Source organism: Delphinapterus leucas, chromosome 16, assembly GCF_059928025.1.
Source record: "Delphinapterus leucas isolate spDelLeu-1000000601 "Yukka" chromosome 16, BTC_Dleu_Yukka2, whole genome shotgun sequence".
NCBI lineage: Eukaryota > Metazoa > Chordata > Mammalia > Artiodactyla > Monodontidae > Delphinapterus > Delphinapterus leucas.
In genome coordinates this window covers 6375716-6395867 of record NC_143144.1, presented here as the reverse complement: position 1 = coordinate 6395867, position 20152 = coordinate 6375716, and the positions used below count along the sequence as shown (strand labels likewise).

Sequence of the window (20152 nt, the reverse complement as noted above, 5' to 3'; positions counted from 1 at the left end):
GAGCCACAGCTACTGAGCCCATGCGCCACAACTACTGAAGCCCGCACACTCTAGAGCCCATGCTCCACAACGAGAAGCCACCACAATGAGAAGCCCGTGCACCACAACTCTGCCCCCACTCGCCACAACTAGGGAAGGCCTGCATGCGGCAATGAAGACCCAAGGCAGTCAAAAATAAATAAATGAATTAATTAATTTTTTTAAAAGAAGATACTGTGAACCTCCTCCTTGCTGGGTGTGTCAAAAGCAAGGCTGAAGGAGTGTTTTCTCCAGGGCAACTGAACCACGTTAGAGTGAAGGTTCTTCCTCTCTCCCTCTCTATACACATGCATCTTGGTGAACATACATGTAGATACACATATGTATCACATTCATTCATTCAGTGAATGTTTATGGAATACTTATCATAGGTCAGCCACTGCTCTAGTGTCTAGGAATAAAAAGATAAATACAATACAGTCTTGTCCTTGAGGCGCTCACAGTCTGTCAGAGTAGACAGATATTCAAGGAAACAGATTAATTTGAGAGCCAAGGCAGGGGTGAGGTCATTCAAGGTGCTCCAGCAATTCAAGGGGTAGATGCTGTGACTGACACGGGCAAGGCTTCACAAGGATGGGAGCTCAGCTGAGTCGTGAAGAATGAGCAACAGTTAGGTGACAACTTCTACCACTTCTGCGTGTGTCAACTGCAGGGGCTGGTGGCGCCTAGTGAAATTCCGGCTGCTGGAAAGCTAGGCAAGAGCTGCACTGGAAAAGCGTTGAGGGTCATGCTAAGCAGCACAGACCTTATCCCAAGGACCATGAGGGCCACCGTGCATGACACGACATTTCCACCTGAGGCATCACGGAAGGTGAATGAGAGGGAGTAATACTGGGGTCGGGAACACCAGAAGGAGACCACTGCAAGAATCCGGATTACAATTATTAAATCAGAACTGAAGCCCTGACGTGAGGATGGGCGAGGGGAGCAGGGATACAGTAAAAGACAGTGGAGTCCACAGGACATGGTCCCCAATTAGACTGGGGAGTAAGGCCTAAGGGGAGGAGCCAAGGCTGAACCAGAGTTCTTACTTGGGTCACTGGGGAGATGGCGGCATAAGTCACTGAGACTGGGGATGCAGGAGCAGGGACTGACCGGGGACAAAGAGAGTGAATTTAATAACCAGATAGTTTTAAAAGATAGTCAATTTAGGGCTTCCCTGGTGGCGCAGTGGTTGAGAGTCTGCCTGCCGATGCAGGGGACACGGGTTCGTGACCCGGTCCGGGAGGATCCCACAAGCCGCGGAGCGGCTGGGCCCGTGAGCCATGGCCGCTGAGCCTGTGCGTCCAGAGCCTGTGCTCTGCAACGGGAGAGGCCACAACAGTGAGAGGCCCACGTACCGCAAAAATTAAAAAAAAAAAAAAAAAGATAGTCAATTTAGTAAAGGCAAGAATAAAACAACAGTAAATTTTTAAGGTAGAAAGGTAAGTACACTTAGTAAAGCTCAGGGAGTTGTTCAAAAGAAAGCCGAGTTGTGGGCTGGAATTTTAGAGAGAGACCAGGGGTAGGGATAGAAATTTGAGGGAAATTAGGAACTTCCCTGGTGGTCCAGTGGTTAAGACTCTGCGCTGCCAGTGCAGGGGGCCCGGGTTCAATCCCTGGTCGGGGAACTAAGATCCCACATGCTGCACGGCGTGGCCAAAATAATTTTTAAAAAAGAAAAAGAAATTTGAGGGAAATTAGTCCATTAGCGGTACCTGAAGCACAGGAGTATCTGAGATCCCCCAGAGAGAGTATATAAAGTGGGAGGAGAGGATGGAGAAGAAGAGAAGACAAGGGGGCATCAATATGAAGGGGTCGGGAGAGAAACAGGAGCTCTTCAGAGATGGAAAGGAATGGCCAGCAGGGCAGCAAGAGCAGGAAAGAGTGATTTGAGAAGGCCAAGGTGAGAGAGTTTCAGGGATGAATCCGATTGATCAAAAGTTGTAGATGGTGCCGTGACAATGCACAGAAGAAGCATTTTAAGATGTCTTTTCAATTGAGCAACTAGAAAATCATTACCAACTTTGGTAGCGGCCGAGATAGAAATCAGAGCCCGGTGGGCTCAAAAAGTGAGTGGGAACTAAAAACAGTATCCAGGTAACTCCTGTGAGGAAAGGAGGCAGGGTGAACAAGGTGCACCACGGGTTTATATGGGCTTCATAAATGGTTAATAATATACTTCTGTGGGGAACATATTCGGCTGAGCGACGGGAACATGCCACCTTTATGGGTCACAGTCAAATACGAGAAAGGGCACAGGGTGTAACCTGAGTGAGCGAGCAGGACATTGCCTTTATTTTAGTTCACCGTGTTCTATGAGACACTCAGCCGAGACCATAACAAAGCATCACTCTCCAACCACAACACGGGTAGCTAAAGACATGATCATTGGAGAGCAGGGGCCAGCTTGGACTCAGAGGGATAGTGCGGGAAGCTAGTTCCAAACTGGGACTCAAGCCAGACGCGAGGTTTGTGCCCAGGCTCAGTACCCACCCACTGGGGGCCTGCACAAGTCCCATAGAGATACACATATCAATACACAAAATCTACAACCCCCTGGAACTGTCTTGAGGATTCAGTGAATTACTTCTGATTCATCAAAAGAAGAACAGATAAGCAAAATGTGGTACATAATACAATGGAACGTGATTCAGCCTTCAAAAGGAAGGAAATTCTGACACGTCACAACAGACGACCCTTGGCTCAGTGAAACAAGCCAGTCACAAAAGGACAAATACCATATGATCCCACTAACGTGAGGTACTCAGACTAGTCAGATTCATAGAGACAGAAAGTAGAAATGGAGGTTGCCAGGGGCTGGGAAGGGGGGACAAGGGAGTTAATGGGTTTTTTTTTTGGTTTTTTTTGGTTTTTGCGGTACGCGGGCCTCTCACTGTTGTGGCCTCTCCCGTTGCGGAGCACAGGCTCCGGACGCGCAGGCTCAGCGGCCGTGGCTCACGGGCCCAGCCGCTCCGCGGCATGTGGGATCTTCCCGGACCGGGGCACGAACCCGTGTCCCCTGCATCGGCAGGCGGACTCTCAACCACTGCGCCACCAGGGAAGCCCAATGGGGTCTTTTTAATTGAAGTATAGTTGATTTACGATGCTGTGTTAGTTTCTGGTATACAGCAAAGTGATTCAGATACATAAATATATATATCTATTCTTCCTCATATTCTTCCCATCATAGCTTATTACACGATACTGAATACAGTTCCCTGTGCTATACGGTAGGACCTTGCTGTTTAGCTATTCTATATAGAGTAGTGTGTATCTGCTAATCCCAAACTCCTAATTTATCCCTCTCCCCCGCCCCTTTCCCCCTTTGGTAACCATAAGTTTGTTTTCTATGTCTGTGAGTCTGTTTCTGTTTTGGAAATAAGATCAATTGTATGATATTTTAGGTTCCACATATAAGTGTTATCATACGGTATTTGTCTTTCTCTGCCTTTCTCTGACTTACTTCACTCAGTATGATCATCTCTAGGCCAATCCATGTTGCTACAAATGTCATTATTTCATTCTTTTTTATGGCTGAGTAATATTCCATCGTATACATGTACCACATCTTCTTTATCCATTCCTCTGTCGTTGGACACTTAGGTTGCTTCCATGTCTTGGCTATTGTAACTAGTGCTTCTATGAACATAGAGGGGCGTGTATCTTATTGAATTAGAGTTTTCTCTGGATACTTGCCCAGGAGTGGGATTGCACGATCATACCATTGCTCTATTTTCAGTTTTCTAAGGAACCTCCATACTGTTTTCCATAGTGGCCGCACCAATTTGTATTCCCACCGACAATGTAGGAGAGTAGGGAGTTAGTGTTTAATGGGGATAGAGTTTCAGTTTGGGAAGATGACAAAGTTCTGGAGATGACGGTGGTGACGGCTGCACCACAATGTGAACCTACTTAACGCCACTGAACTGGACACTTACAAATGGTTGAAATAGTAAATTTTATGGTATGTATATTTTATCACAATGAAAATTTTTTAAAAATGAGTTACTTCTTAAAGCACTTAGTAACTCTTATGCAAGTAAGAGTGTTACGCAAGTGTTTGTTAAATTAACAGAAACACAATACACTGGCAGATGCTAAAAACGGCCCGAGACTGGGGTGGAGGACCAGAAACACCCCCAAAGATCAAAAGAAAGAAAGAGGGCTTCCCTGGTGGCGCAGTGGTTGAGAGTCCGCCTGCCGATGCAGGGGACGCGGGTTCGTGCCCCGGTCTGGGAGGATCCCACGTGCCGCGGAGCGGCTGGGCCCGTGAGCCATGGCCGCTGAGCCTGCGCGTCCAGAGCCTGTGCTCCGCAACGGGAGGGGCCACAACAGTGAGAGGCCCGCGTATCGCAAAAAAGAAAGAAAGAAAGAATTAAGTAGAACGTCAAGTTGGGAAGGGCCTGTGTGAGAAGGGGACAGGAAACAAGGTGATACTTCAATGTCAGATGAAAAACGAATAGAAATGGGATGTGAGATTCACCTGTTCTTTAAGAGAATCATGTAAAAGTTCACTCAACCAACACTTGTAAGGAAGCACCTACCAGGCGCCAGGCACTCTGCTACGTGATTCCCGCAAAACTGCAGGACAGGCACGTGAGAAAACCACCAGCCTCACTGTCAAGACGGGTTCTACGGAGCTGCCAAGATCAACCGAATGTAAAATGAGGACTGGGCCAGACAGGCCTGTGATTGTCAGAGCCAACTGGAAGTTGGAAGTACAGTGTAATTGCTGTGGCCGTGTTTACACCCAAGTAGAAGCAGACCTGCGCTCTGATTAGCCTAATCGCATTCATCACTACTGCTTCCCCCTCAAGCCTTTACCCAAGGAGAGAGGTCACCAGCAGACAGAGGAGGACAATGGTTCACAGACTTTTCCAACAGGCCAGCACCTGGGACCCGGCCCCAGACAGCCTGACTTACCTGGTCTGGGGAAGAAGCTGGACGTTTAAAAACTCTCCAGGTGATTAAAACGTGCAGCCAGGATTGAGAGCCACCGAATTAGAACTGGATTCTGGCCTCCACCTAGTCCCGGTCGTGGGAGACCCTTGGGTAGCCGAAAGAGCAGAAGATGCTCCGGAGGAAGAGTCAGGAGGAGGATGTGTTTTCATCCCTCGGTCAGAGGGGACCATGTGTGGATCTTACAGGATGACAGGAGACCCAGCTGCCCTCGGAAAGAGGAAATCCACCTCCACCTTCTCAGCGGGTGGGCTTCCCGGGGGGAGCTTAGCACCCAGCCGTGCCTGTGCTTGTCGACGGGCCCTGCTGGCACTTAGCAGAAGGGCTTCCTAGGGCGTGTGACCCACCCCAGTCCCTGCCTCTGGAAGGAGCCTTCACCTGTCCAACCGGCAGAAGGGTGCTTCCCGGGAAAACGCAGCGAAGGGTCTCCCGGGCTCTTCACCACTCAGGAGCAGGGAGAGGAAAGAGGGCCCCCAGGGGAGAGCACGTACCTCTGGGCCGCCTGGTGCAGGGCGGCCTGGGCCTGTGCCCTCAGGTGTCCCAGGAGGCCACTGACGGCCGGCTGCCGTGAAGGGAGCTGAAAGTGCAGGCTGCTTCTCTCTTTCTCCAGGGCTTCTAATCTTTGTTGGATCATCTCAGCTGGAAAACAAAAATGATGAGAGGGGAATAAAGAACCATAAAACTCAAAATAGACAACCCAGTGTCCCTGGGCTCCAACCCCAGCCAACGGTCACCTCAATGACATAATACAAAGGTCACCTGTTTCTAGGTCAGCACTTTCATCTCTTGGTTCATGCTTTTAAGAATCTTCCATCTTTTTATTGAAAGCACAGCCCCGCTAGCTTTCATTCTTCTGTCGGAGGTTACACTCTATGTATTTATATGGTGATCGTAATTATGACCATCACATAGGAGGATACATCATACTAATTATTTTTAAAACCATGATGGCTATTTGGGAGAAAACCTGCTAATTTTGATGAGTCTGTATAACCGGTTGAAAAGTATCAGTGCTCATGGGGCTCCCCTGGTGGCGCAGTGGTTGAGAGTCCGCCTGCCGATACAGGGGACACGGGTTCGTGCCCCGGTTCTGGGAGGATCCCACATGCCGCGGAGCGGCTGGGCCCGTGAGCCATGGCCGCTGAGCCTGTGCGTCCGGAGCCTGTGCTCCGCAACAGGAGAGGCCACAGCAGTGAGGGGCCCGCGTACCGCAAAGAAAAAAAAAAAAATCAGTGCCCAAATGTTGATTTTTGAGAATGTTTCCTTAGAAACTGTCCATCAACAGAGAACCAGTCACAATTACTGACGTCACAGAAGTGATGTTCAAACTGTCATGCTACAGCTGACCAGAGACCTGCTGCAGCTTGGGTGGAGGGGAAGCGGGCTCAGGTGTCGTGTGCAGCAACACTGAGTCTCTGGGGATGCCAACTGCAAGACCTCCCCGTCAATTTGCCGTATGCCTTGTGACCAGTAGCCAGAAACTTGCTCAGAGAATTTGCCAAGGATTCATTCTAGCAATACCAGAAAGGGTCGTCTACTTCCTGTTCAAGACCAAGTGACAGCTACTGCCAGGGCTCTCCGTCTGTGCCACCTGCTTCAAAGAGACAGCGGAGCTATTTCAGATGCTACACTTACAACACACGGTGGCGTCTGGCCTGACAGGTCTGCTAGGATAACGCCGAAAGGCACCAGCCCCGTTCTCTAACACCAAGCTTCATACTTTTAAAATATTTTATTTTAATTAATTTTTACCTTTGTATTAATTTATTTACTTTATTATTCAGTTATTTCTTGCTGTATAAAATCAAAACTTCAGTGAAAAGCGATCAAGTTCTTACCTTGTATGCTTTAAAGTAACATCCTGATGCAGTCCTGATGCAGTAGTAAAGGTGTGTTAAGACACTGTTGCATAGGGATTAGGAGAAAACTGAGTTTGCACCTCAACTCTGACATTTCTAGCCGTCTGACCTTCAAGTGACTTAACCTTTCTAAGCTTCAATTTCCTGATCTGCAGAAACAGGCCTGATAATAGTCTGCACATCGTAAGATCTTCGGAGGATTAAATGAGATAATACACCCAAAGCATTTAGCACCACGCCTGGCACCCAGCACGCGTCCAAAAGGAGCGGCTATTATTAGTGGTGCCAGCAAGTCCTGGCCTTCAAGTGTCCACAAGGATGTCAGAAACCCAGGCTGGCCTCCCTCTGCCGTCCACCACATTGTAAACTGCACCCTCCCACTGCCAGGTGAAAAGTCCGCGAGAACACCAGCTGATCCAGCAAAAGCAAACACTGGAAATGGGAAACTGACCGCTACAAATCACATTCGCAGTGAATGGCAAAGGAAAATATGAATTCTCCCAGGAAACAGCTGTGATTAGGTATGTTCTGTGCTGTCATTCATCTGCAGGAGTGTGGATATCTTAAGCTATTTCTATTTTATGATTTTAAAAAGTGCACTAGATCCCTCCACACCAGTCAGAATGGCCATCATCGAAAAGTCTACAAACAATAAATGCTGGAGAGGGTGTGGAGAAAAGGGAACCCTCTTGCACTGCTGGTGGGAATGTAAATTGATACGGCCACTATGGAGAACAGTATGGAGGTTCCTTAAAAAACTAAAAATAGAACTACCATATGACCCAGCAATCCCACTACTGGGCATATACCCTGAGAAAACCATAATTCGAAAAGAGTCATGTACCACAATGTTCACTGCAGCTCTATTTACAATAGCCAGGACATGGAAGCATCCTAAATGTCCATCGACAGATGAATGGATAAAAGAAGATGTGGTACATGTATACAATGGGACATTACTCAGCCATAAAAAAGAATGAAATAATGCCATCTGCAGGAACATGGATGGGCCTAGAGATGATCAGACTAAGTGAAGTAAGTCAGAAACAGAAAGACAAATACCCTATGATATCACTTACATGTGGAATCTTTTAAAAAATGACACAAATGAACTTATTTACAAGACAGAAGCAGACTCAGGGACTTCAAGAACAAACTTACGGTCACCAAAGTGGAAACGTGGTGCGGAGGGATAAATTAGGAGTTTGAGATTAACGTATACACACAACTATGTATAAAGTAGCTAATCAACAAGGACCTACTGTAGAGCACAGGGAACTCTACTCAATATTCTGTAATAACCTATATGGGAAAAGAATCTGAAAAAGAATAGATATGTAAATACGTATAAATGAATCACTTTGCTGTACACCTGAAACTAACACAACATTGTAAATCAACCATACTCTAATATAAAATGAAATTTTTAAAAAAAAGAAGAAGTGCACTAGGATCGTCATCACCGACTTTATAGCTTACCATTGTCTCTAATTTCTAACTTATCACCCACTCCATCCTCCCAATGGCTATCCCATTTAGCACAACTAAATGCTGTATTTGTGACTTCACGTCATTTGTGTGAATCCTGCTGTTTCTCTAAGAAAATCTCTCCCATCATGCTCTCTATTTGGCCAGTGGTTTGAGGAAAGATAACTTCACTGTCTCTGGCTTTTCTTTCTTGTAAACGTCTGCAATATTTCTGCAGACACTGTTCATCTGATTTCAGTTTGTAGCTCAACATCGAAAGCCAGAATTGTAGAGAATGCTGCACATAGCAGGTGCTGAATAAATGTGGTTGACTAACCATCTGACTGATAGAACACCAACAATTTAGAATTTGGGTCACATTTATAAACAACGCTGAATAGTAAAAACAAAGCTAACCATGAAAGACATTACCAAGCGCTAAGCAAAATGATGCATTGAATAATATGTTCTTAATGACACTGTAAATTTACTTTATGATTCTAACACACTTTATTTGTAGGACCTCAGCAAAGAAAATGCTAACCAACCTCTCATTCCATTTTGGATCAAGCAAATGCATTTTTTGATGCTGCTACAGCATACTTATTAATGTTTAATTTAGGGGCAGTGCTCATCTGTTATTCACTGGCACCTCAGTCCTAAGTGCCTGTTACTTGGGCGACAGTATGGAAACAGAATGAAAGAAAAGCACTTTCTACATCTATGCCTAAATAAGCAAACAAGCATTTACAGAGCAGCAAGAAATCTTCACACATAAAGACATCCTGCTAAACAGATTCAATTCCTACTGCCTTGTTCTGTCTGTGGGATGACAATATATGGTGTAAGCCATTTTCTTGGCTGTGCAGCCATTCTACATTCTAAGGAGGCCCTTTAAAGTTAAGAAGCAATCAATGTCTTCTTAAGTCATGTTCCCTTGGTTTGTACATAAGAAATGCTGTTCACTGAGAGCAGAACATTGTAACAATTCCACATCGCCATACACATCGTGCGAGATGACCAGTTTACAAAGAACAAGACTGCGATAAAAGGGCTTCCCTTCCCTGGTGGCACAGTGGTTAAGAATCCGCCTGCCAATGCAGGGGACACGGGTTCGAGCCCTGGTCCGGGAAGATCCCACATGCCGTGGAGCAACTAAGCCCGTGCGCCACAACTACTGAAGCCCGCGCACCTAGAGCCCGCGAGCCACAAATACTGAGCCTGTGAGCCACAACTACTGAAGCCCGTGCACCTAGAGCCCGTGCTTCGCAACGAGAAAAGCCACCGCGATGAGAAGCCCTCGCACTGCAACAAAGAGTAGCCCCCAATTGACACAACTGGAGAAAAGCCCGCACACAGCAACAGAGACCTAACGCAGCCAAAGATGAAATAAATACATTTAATAGGAAGAAAAAGACTGTGATAAAACGTATTTCAGACTAACCCAAGCCAGCCTCTGACATTTCAGTGTGTTGGAATTTGCTGGGTTCATTATCATAAAAATCAGCCACTATTGGGGCACTAAAGCCTTCAGGCATAATAATCATTTCTGAGCAACCATTACATGTCTGGCACCATATATACATTATTTCTGAGCTTCACAGAAACTTGGAGAGCAGGAATACAAATGCAGAACCTAAAATGCAGAGAATTTAAGTAATGTGCCCAAGGCCTCAGAATGAGTAAGGAGCAAAGTCAGAATCGGAACCTTGACTCTTCTGGTGCCAAACCCTGGGGATTTTCTATTATACTTCCCAGGAGCCATGCCTGAAGCCATGCCTGCTCCTATAGTTTCCCCATCACACAGGGATGCTGTCTGTCTATTCATCTGTCTGGCTCCCTGGAGACTGGCATCCACTGGGCAGGGCCGAGCCTCAGTCATCTCTGCCAATATCCAGTTCAGCGCTAGGCACACAATAGGTACTGGGTAAAGGCTGAATAAATAAATGAATGTCTACATTTGTAAGAAGAGCACCGTAGACACAGAAAAATAACAACCATTCTACCTTGCTATCTATCAATCATGTTATCCTCACAATGACCTCGTGAGGGAAACACGGTTGTTCCCGCTTTGCAGATTGAAACACTGAGGCTTGTGGAAAGTTTAAGAGATTTTTCTGCGTTAGTCGCACCGCTATGTGGATCCAGAAATAAAGCCAAGGTCTGTCTGGCTCCAAAATCGGTGTGCTTCACACTGTGTTCTACAGGGACGATCCCATCCTACAGTGTACACCATAACCTGAAATACACACCCGGATGCGTTATGCACATGCAAACTATCAACTCATCTTTCATCTGACCCACCTTTCTCACAGAAAGCAGTCCGAAGCCAAAACAAACAAACAAACTGGCAACAGTGAAAACAGCCTCAGATCCAATTCTAGAGGAACGGTTAAATAAACTATGGTATAGCCACTCATATGGAATGGTATGTAGCAAGTCAAAAAACAATTAGAAAAACTGTGAGGGAATATTTTAATTTACAAGAGAAAAACAGGATACAAAATTATATGCACATAGGATCTGTACTGTAAGATATAAATATGATTTTATAGCTAGTGGGAAGAAGCCGCATAGCACAGGGAGATCAACTCGGTGCTTTGTGAAGAGATATGGGAACATATGTATATGTATAACTGATTCACTTTGTTATAAAGCAGAAACTAACACACCACTGTAAAGCAATTATACTCCAATAAAGATGTAAAAAAAATACAAAATAGATTTTAAAAAAAGAAAGAAAAAAAAAAACCCGGGAGGAACTAAGAGTTTTGGCAATCAATCGTGCGATTGTAGGTGATTTTTTTCTCAATTTCACTGCTTATCAAATCAGCTGTAAAATCTTGAGCTGTTTAGTATTTAGAAAAGTATTCTATTTTTTTAAAGCCTACTGGTTACTTATACTGCTCTTTGATTTCTGCATTAAAAACGGAGGTTTGATTTCCTCAAATTCTTAATGCTAAACTGCTTAGGGTAAGCTTGGTCTGCCTGGGTCACAGAGCTTTTCAGTGTATCCCAAAGAGGATTGCCAGAAATGTTATATTTTAAGCTCACCGATGTGTGGAAAGAAGACTAAGAAATCACTGTGGTTGTGGCATAAAAGGAAAAACAAACATTTGGGGGAGATACAAAAATTTCAGGAGACAAGCAATAATTTAACCGTGATACTTGCCCACTCAGCACTTAGCCTGTCACCTTGTTCTTAGTACATATGTGTTGATTCACTCTGAAGTATTTCCACAGAATATTGGGTTTGAAGCATCTGTTCTTCCTCAGTAAGACTCTACCAGGCAAAATGAATTGTGAGTGATCAAAATAACAAAAGTAATGACACTTCCAGGTTCTTCCCCAGGTCTTAGGTGTGTCATAAGACTAGCAAGCACTGTGTGTGGGCGTGTGTGTGTGTGTGAGTGTGTGACGGGTGTACACACAAATGCTGTCACTTGGCTTGCTTCAAGTAGCAGTATTCAGACACATCAGAAAACACACAGAATTCCTCAGGATCATGAGCTTTTCACAGGAAGGCATGGTTATGGGTCCCTCCAAAATACTCTTCTCCTCAACTCTTAAAACTAAATTCATAAGAAAATGTTTCTCTCACCAAATGTCAGTCACCAAATGTCCTAGGGAAGTAACCGACCAACTGAATTTTGGTCACTTTTCATAAAAGCCTCAGATTTTCGGAACTCTAAAAATTGTCTCTGAAGTATGTTTTCACAGATGCCGTGGAAAACTGGATCGCCGCATCTGTGTGCTCTGTGTTCATCGTTCAGAATCTGCGGAGGCTGATTTCCACTGGCAGCTCAGTTGTCCGTGTATTTCTAAGAGCCACGGAAGGGGCCCCCCAGCAGTCCAACCGCTTCCGACACCACTGTTATCACCACTTCTACTCCCACCATCACCACCAGCCCTGCCGCCAATGCCTCACCCTACTGAATATATTAGGAAGGGAGACCCATCCAGCTCTCCAGCTGTTTACTGGGAGACATGAGTTGAGAGCACTTACAAGATGGAGGAATATTCATTTCCAAATAGCTGCAAAGTAGAGAACCCAAAAGAGGACAAGGTAGGAACACACCCCAGGGCTTCCCTGGTGGCGCCGTGGTTAAGAATCCACCTGCCAGTGCAAGGGACACAGGTTCGAGCCCTGGTCCGGAAAGATCCCACGTGCCGCAGAGCAACTAAGCCTGTGCGCCACAACTACTGAGCCTGCGTTCTAGAGCCCGCGAGCCACAACTACTGAGCCCGCGTGCCACAACTACTGAAGCCCACACGCCTAGAGCCCGTGCTCCACAACAAGAGAAGCCACAGCAATGAGAAGCCCGCGCACCGCAGTGAAGAGTAGCCCCCCCATCACCGCAACGAGAGAAAGCCCGTGCGCAGCAATGGAGACCCAACGCAGCCAAAAATAAAATAATTAATTTAAAAAGACACACACCCCAAAATATTAACAGTGGCTATCTCAAATAAAGGTGATTTTTTATTTATATTTCTGAACTTCCCAGATGTTTTTACTATGATCATGTATTGCTTAAAATTCCACTTTTATATAAAAATCATCTAAACACCCCAGTTAAAAGGTAGAGATAGTCAGATTGGGTAGAAAACCAAGACTCAGTTATATGCTGCCTAAAGGAAGCCAGTCCAGCTTTGCTTGGACTAGCATTAGGATGATATCTCTCTTTTCATGGTAGTACTTTAAACCTTTTTATGTTTTTACATTTAAAAATGTGTTCCTTAACAAGGACCTATGGTATATCACAAGGAACTATACGCAATATTTTGTAATAACCTATAAGGGAAAAGAATCTGGAAAAGAATTTTTTTTTTTTTTTTTCAGTTCGCTGGCCTCTCACTGTTGTGGCCTCTCCCGTTGCGGAGCACAGGCTCCGGACGCACAGGCTCAGCGGACATGGCTCACGGGCCCAGCCGCTCCGCGGCATGTGGGATCTTCCCGGACCGGGACACGAACCTACGTCCCCTGCATCGGCAGGCGGACTCTCAACCACTGCACCAGCAGGGAAGCCCTGGAAAAGAATATTTTATACACACACACACACACACACACACACACACACACACACACATATATAACTGAATCACTTTGCTGTGCACCTGAAACTGACACAACATTGTAAACCAACTACACTTCAATTAATTAATTAACTAATAAAAATGAATTTTGATAGATTAAAAAATTCCATTTTTAGAAATAAAAGGCAATTATCAGCTGGTTCATTCAGGCAACGGCAAGCAGAGTTCCTACCTGGAGTCAACTAGCATGAATTATGAAGTAAACACAGCTGAGTGTGATTTTTTTTTTCAGCCATTTAAAGATGTATAAACTGTGAAAGAGAAACCCTTGTTTAAAACGTAACGGCAGATCCTCCTCCATGAAACAATTTTTATGCCGTGTTCTTAATTTTAATTGAATTTAGATATATGATCAGTCATTACCCAAATGGCTCAATCACTGCGGCAATTACTAAGTCACTCAGCAATCTAGGTGCACGGCTGATAAATGGAACACCTCTGTGTACTGAATATTGAAGTTTATTGGTATGAAAAGAGCAATGCTTTATAGCAGACTGACCACACCAACAAGGCTGTGGGACATTTCTGGAAAGCAACAGCGCAACTTAAGGATTCGGCCATTGATTCCTGGGCCTCCTATAGAATGACACTATTGCAAATCCAAGCGGCCACTTTTGAGCCTCTCCTTCATGGGCTCCTTTATCTTTCTCCACCTCTGTTAAAGGGTTTGGGACCATTTAATAGTTGACATGCCTCTCAGTCCTCCGAACCTTCTACTGGCACCGAGGTTATTTTTAGAAATCATACAAATGTAAAAAGTTCAAATGCCTGTTCATTCTCTCTGTCCACTGGTTTGGGTTACACTCCATTTTCACTATCAAACTGGACATGGCGTTCAATTAGTTCCTATGAACAGATTTCTCATGAGTAATTTGCTCTGCTGGTATTTTCAGACAAAATTAGCTGGACACATCTGCTTGGCACCACTCAAAAACCACAGGCTCCCCCAACCCTTTTAATAGTAATCACTGCAACCTGTAATCTTTTCAGACTTAATTGTTCTTTTGTAGAACATCTTTGAAACATATTCATCTCTAATGGAATTCGGGATATTAGGAGTGCACTGTTGACCAACCGCTGTCATTATTTTAAAACTATAACGCAAATCACATTGACGTGTCTGTCCCTTTCGACAGTGGACAAATGGAACACACCAGTGTGATGCTCGGTGCCAAGAGGATTCTACTAAATTGATCTCTGGCTAATGACATGCCAACACGAACAGCTTAAATTCTTTGAGCGGCATAAAGGGATCGAGGCAAAATGGCATATTCCAACAAATAAAACCGTGACCTTCAATTCAAAGGCGATGCTAATGGAGAGAAATCACAAACCAGCAGCCAGCGATCAGAATTACTAACAAAGAGCAACCATTTCAGCGTGCTGTGAACCTGCAAACGTACTGGTTTCAAGCAATGCCTCTATAAAGGGTAAGAAGAAGCTATAGAATGTAGAAGGCTCTCTAGTTTTAGAAGCATCTTCCTGGAGTCCTTAGCACCTTGAAGATTTTAGAAATAAAACTGGAGTTGGTAGGAACATTCTCCCGGAGCAGGAAGGCGATAGTAACAAAAAGCAGATACAAGAAACACCTTGAATCCTTTGTGGAACGAACTAAAATTCCCCACATGGTCCCAGGTGGCAGGCGGTCACGGTCCCTGGCCGTTAGGCCCTTCAATACTTAAGTATAACTCCAGGGTCAGAGCTTCCAAACCCCTGAGCTACAAAAATAAGAGTGGTTGGCGGATCAGTGACCCTTACTTGAAGAAGAAGTCCAACTCCTGGACCCAGAGGGGGACTCCCGGCCGGTGCGGACCCGGGGCAGGAGGACCGAGCTCCTGAAGGCGGAAGGTGATGTAGCCTTGTTGATGGCTGTCTCCTGCCACCTACCACAGTCAATATTTATGGACTTAGTCAATATTTATGGAGTGAGTGGGGAAGGCTATGTGCACAGTTTCAGGACAAACCTTGGCTTTAAATTCCTGAAAACTAGAATCTTAAAGATAAACGTCACAGATTGTACGTTACCCTAAAGATAGTATCTAAGGATGTATAAAATGATCAGGTAAACAGTTTAAAGGGGAGTGGTGTGATTCCTCTCTCTGTGTATAAGATCCTCTAGTATGAGAAGAAAATCAAACATGTTTAATGATTTCTTTGCTTAGGGATCAGAAGCCCCAGATTTTAGTCCCGGATCCACTGGGCCCAACTTTGTAATCTTGGGATCATTTAATTTCTCTAAGACTCAGTTCCTCATCTGAGGATATCTGAAGAATCATGTTAATCAACTTGTGTCACCGGCTTACTGTGAAATGGCAAGGAAAGAACACCTGTGAATGGTTTTGAAAAATACAAAAAGTAAAAATGAGTTGTTTTTTTGTTGTTGTTACAAAGAAGAGTTGTTACAAAGCGTTGGGTTTTTGTTGTTGATACAAAAAAGAGTTGTTACAAAAAGTAAAAATGATTCGGAGAACTGCTGTGATGGCCCAACTTGTTGATTCAGATCTAATTCAACTCAAATGACATCGCTTTAGAATGCAGCATACATTCCGTGTGGCCCAGCACCTGGAGGGCTGTCAGCTATGGAGGAGTTTATGCCAGGTCTTGCTGTGTGCATCCTTTAGCGTAACGTAAACTGTGCATCAGCTTCCTGGCTCCCTGCCCATCCTCCGTTCACACACGTAGGCAGCACAAGCTTTAGCTTCTAGGGTACCAATGGTTCTGAGCCACCCAGACGTCAGGAAGCCCTTGAAGGAACATCATGACACACTGATAGACTAGGCACTCACAGAAATATCCATAGGTTTGCCAGATAAAATTACTGCGAACGGCTTCCCTGGTGGCGCAGTGGTTGAGAGTCCGCCTGCCAGTGCAGGGGACACGGGTTCGTGCCCCAGTCCGGGAAGATCCCACATGCCGCGGAGCGGCTGGGCCCGTGAGCCATGGCCGCTGAGACTGCGCATCCAGAGCCTGTGCTCCACAACGGGAGAGGCCACGGCAGTGAAAGGCCTGTGTACCGCAAAAAAAAAAAAAAAAAAAAAGAAGACTGGCAACAACTTGGGTAGAGGGCCTGGAGCGAAAACAGGCCATTAGGGACCCAGCTCACTGCTCCTAGAAACAGACAGGGACCCCACAGGCAATGGAGAACCCATCCATGGTGAAGGGAACAATAAAGAACAGGAGTGGACAGGAACCCAAGCCTGTAGAGAAAACCACGTACCTGGTCAAACGGCAGTGGCATGTTGTTTGTAAGAACAAAGCTGTGCTGGGCACTTGGTCCTCAGGGTCACCTGGATGACTAGCCTCACCGGACAGAGTGAGAATCGAGACGGCAAAATAACCATCGTGAACCTTTCCTTCCTAGGGAGAGGTGGAATTGTTCAGCGGAAGGTCGGGATTACAGTGGACATGGGCCACAGTTCAGAACAGAAGGTAACGAGGCAGCTCATCCATAATGCCAGACTCTGGAGCCAGCTATCCGCCTACAGATCGCTGAGAAGGAGTTCCAGGACAAGCCTGCCCTGTGTCTACACACAGGAGCCAAAGAGGAGAAGCAAGGAGAAAAGGCTGTTTGGGAGGACAGGGTAGAAACAGAGCCCACGGCACTGCACAGTCCTGCAGGGCAGGGGTTACTGCACACTGTTTCTCTCCCCAAGGTCAAGGACCTCAGAAAAACCACCTTGAAGCTGGGGGGTGTCTGAAAGAAGGGTAACTGCACCTCACTTGGGGCTAAACGTTTGCCAAGTTCAGAACCCACAGGCCACTCTGGTGCTATCTTCAAACATGGTAAGAAGTCCTCGGGGAGAAAGCAGAGTGGGGGAAATGGCAAAAGTCTCTCCTGGAGCCCTGCTGTTTCCTGAAGAGCCAGGGATTTCCAGGCTTCCCGAAGACCCAGGCAAGCAAGCAGGGGCCCCTGGTGTCCCCAGATACAGCCCAGAGGAGCATCACTGCCCCAGCCCCATGCAGGGCCTGTGTGAGCTGAGTATTCAGTCACCTGAGGAACAGAACTGTACTTTTCGAAATGCTGGCCCAGCCCGTTAGTGGGTGGTAATATCAATTTAAAGGATGGAGACCAACATTCACTTCTCCTGAACTAGAATAGAACAAATGCCATGTCGAGTGGGCTGTGTTTTCGTCTGTGCATGTATACGGTCAGGGTGTATTTCTTCCTGTAGGTCACTGCCAAAAACCACGAAATTCACTGACCTGGGCAATTAATTGTCCAGACAGCAGCAAGCTTGCCACCAAACACTTGAGGTTCCTCAGGTGAGTGTATGAAGCCCTTCCACAACCCCCAAAAGAGTGAAGAGGAAGGGTGGGAGAGGATGAACCTCTGTTCCGGGCCTTCCTCATCCCAGTGGGTCCTGGAGGCTGCAGAAGCTGATGTGCAGGGGAGGAGGGGGCAGAGGCTGGAAGGCTGAGTTTGAGGAAAACACTGAGTAATAAGCCGATCGATGAGACAAAAGTCTCCAGAGCAGACTATATAAGTTATAAACCAGAAAAGGACCCATATTTTAAAATGTCTGCTATGCGCTGACTGTCAGAGAAGTCTGATGTGGTCATTGTGTTATAAGAAATCTAACCGTTGATGGAAGTGTGAGAAGGAAGGACTCCCACTTCATCTGGACCAGAAATAAGTTCCATGAAAAGAGTAAGTCCATAGCCAGTGCATCTGACCTCATGGCAACATTTCTGGAGGAGAGGGGTGACCGTCATCACCTTACAGACCTGAGTCTGCAGGGCAAGCGACTTCCTGCCCAGGCGCTCTGCCTGCAATTAGTACATGTTGCCACCAGGGGGAGAAGGAGTGCTCAGTTATGGTCCTGGAGGCCCCAAAAGCTAAGTTCCCATAATTCACATTAATCGCTGCATATTTTTCTTTTCACTTTTGGGTGGGACTTTTTCCCTATAAAAATCTAATTGTCCTGTTCATTGCAGCACTGTGTACAATAGCCAGGACATGGAAGCAACCTAAATGTCCATTGACAGATAAATGGAAAAAGAAGATGTGGCACATATATACAATGGAATATCAGCCATAAAAAGGAACAAAACTGAGTTATTTGTAATGAGGTGGATGGACCTAGAGTCTGTCATACAGAATGAAGTAAGTCAGAGAGAGAAAAACAAATACCGCATGCTAACACATATATATGGAATCTAAGAAAGTGGTACTGATGAACCTAGTGGCAGGGCAGGAATAAAGACACAGACGTAGAGAACGGACTTGAGGACACAGCGGGAAGGGTAATCTGGGACGAAGTGAGAGAGTAACATTGACATATAAACATTACCAAATGTAAAATGGATGGCTAGTGGGAAGCAGCCGCATAGCACAGGAAGATCAGCTGGATGCTTTGTGATGACCTAGAGGGGTGGGATAGGGAGGGTGGGAGGGAGGCTCAAGAGGGAAGGGACATGGGGATATATGTATATGTATAGCTGATTCACTTTGTTGTACAGTAGAAACTAACACAACACTGTAAAGCAATTATACTCCAATAAAGATGAAAAATATTCAAAACAAAAATCCAATTATCCAAACAGATGTTGAACAATAGTGGTTTTTCACACCATAATAGGGGACTGGGACATTAGTGGGGAAAGTCTTAGGGTGGGAAGAAATGCCCAGTTGACTTTACTCAGGCCCATGGCCAGCGTCCAAACAACTGCTATCCTGAAAGAAAGAGAGACACACACAGAGAGAGAGAGAGAGAGAAGAGGGGCAGGGTGCCTCCCTGATCTGGAATGAGCATATCCTTCCATCCAACTCCTCTTTTCCTTTTGTCTACAGAAGTAATGGTCGGCTCTGTGTATATCTGTTTGTTTTGTCTCATTTAAATTTTGCAAGTTTCATTAATAGGAGTTTGGTTTAGGATGTCGAGGTCTGCCTGGTGGATCCAAAGCAATTGGTTCCACTGCCAAAAAGAAAATACATCCCTCTAAGTGGTATGGACACAGAATAACATCACTGACCGAGACGAACAGCGCTGGAAGCGCCTGCTGTTTATGCTGGAAAGCCGCACTTGTATGAGCTCATCGGACGCACCCGTGCTATGTGGGTAGCTAGAAGGATTTGTTTCATAGCAAACCACGCTTGCCAATCCTGTCCTTACTGGTCAGGACCAGGTTAGACTCAAGTTCCATTGTCCTTCCAGGCTGAGCCCTTGCAGCATCCTGTGTGTCTTTGGACACTCACAGGTCAAGCGTCCGTTACATATGAAAAAGAAGCCTGGATGTAGAAGGGCTCTCTTCCTTCCTCTCACCCAAGTTGCAGAGTTTCTGAGGCATCATCTTTAAGTCCTTATCATGGTGCTTTTCAACTATTTTTGTTTACTTCTTGGTTTCTCATTTTGGTTTGTTTTGCTTTGCTTTTTTAGCAGTGGAACACTTTTTGTGATGAAATCTTAGAGGAGTCCTAAGAACAGAGAAAGCCAAGGCACTCTGGTGCTCCGGACGGTCCCCCAAGGCAACCCTGGGACCCCTCAGAACACAGCTTGAAAATCACAGCCTTTCTGCGTTCTGAAGAAACTACATAGATTCAGAAGTGTTAAGGAGGTGCCAGCCCCGAGTTGCCAAGCGTTTGTTGCTGCCCCAACTTCATACGATGTAAGTGAGCATTTCACTGTATGAGGTCTTTAAGAACAACAAGAGGTTTACATCTTCATCCACTGTTTTGATAGAGACTCTTATTTCAAAGATGTGAGTGAATTTCTGATTCCACAGATATGCATAAAATATTAATCTCAGCAAGA

The 20152-nt window shown here is 45.6% G+C and overlaps 1 protein-coding gene across 3 annotated transcripts in view; it reads right to left on the bottom strand.

Annotated features, from left to right (window-relative positions):
• DISC1 (DISC1 scaffold protein) overlaps positions 1–20152 on the bottom strand; it is a 349574-nt gene that overhangs the window by 246361 nt on the left and 83061 nt on the right. For all 3 annotated transcript variants that reach the window (XM_022553161.2, XM_022553158.2, XM_022553157.2), the window contains exon 4: positions 5472–5619. In XM_022553161.2, coding sequence (XP_022408869.1) covers positions 5472–5619 — 148 coding nt within the window. The remainder of the gene's footprint in view (positions 1–5471; positions 5620–20152) is intronic.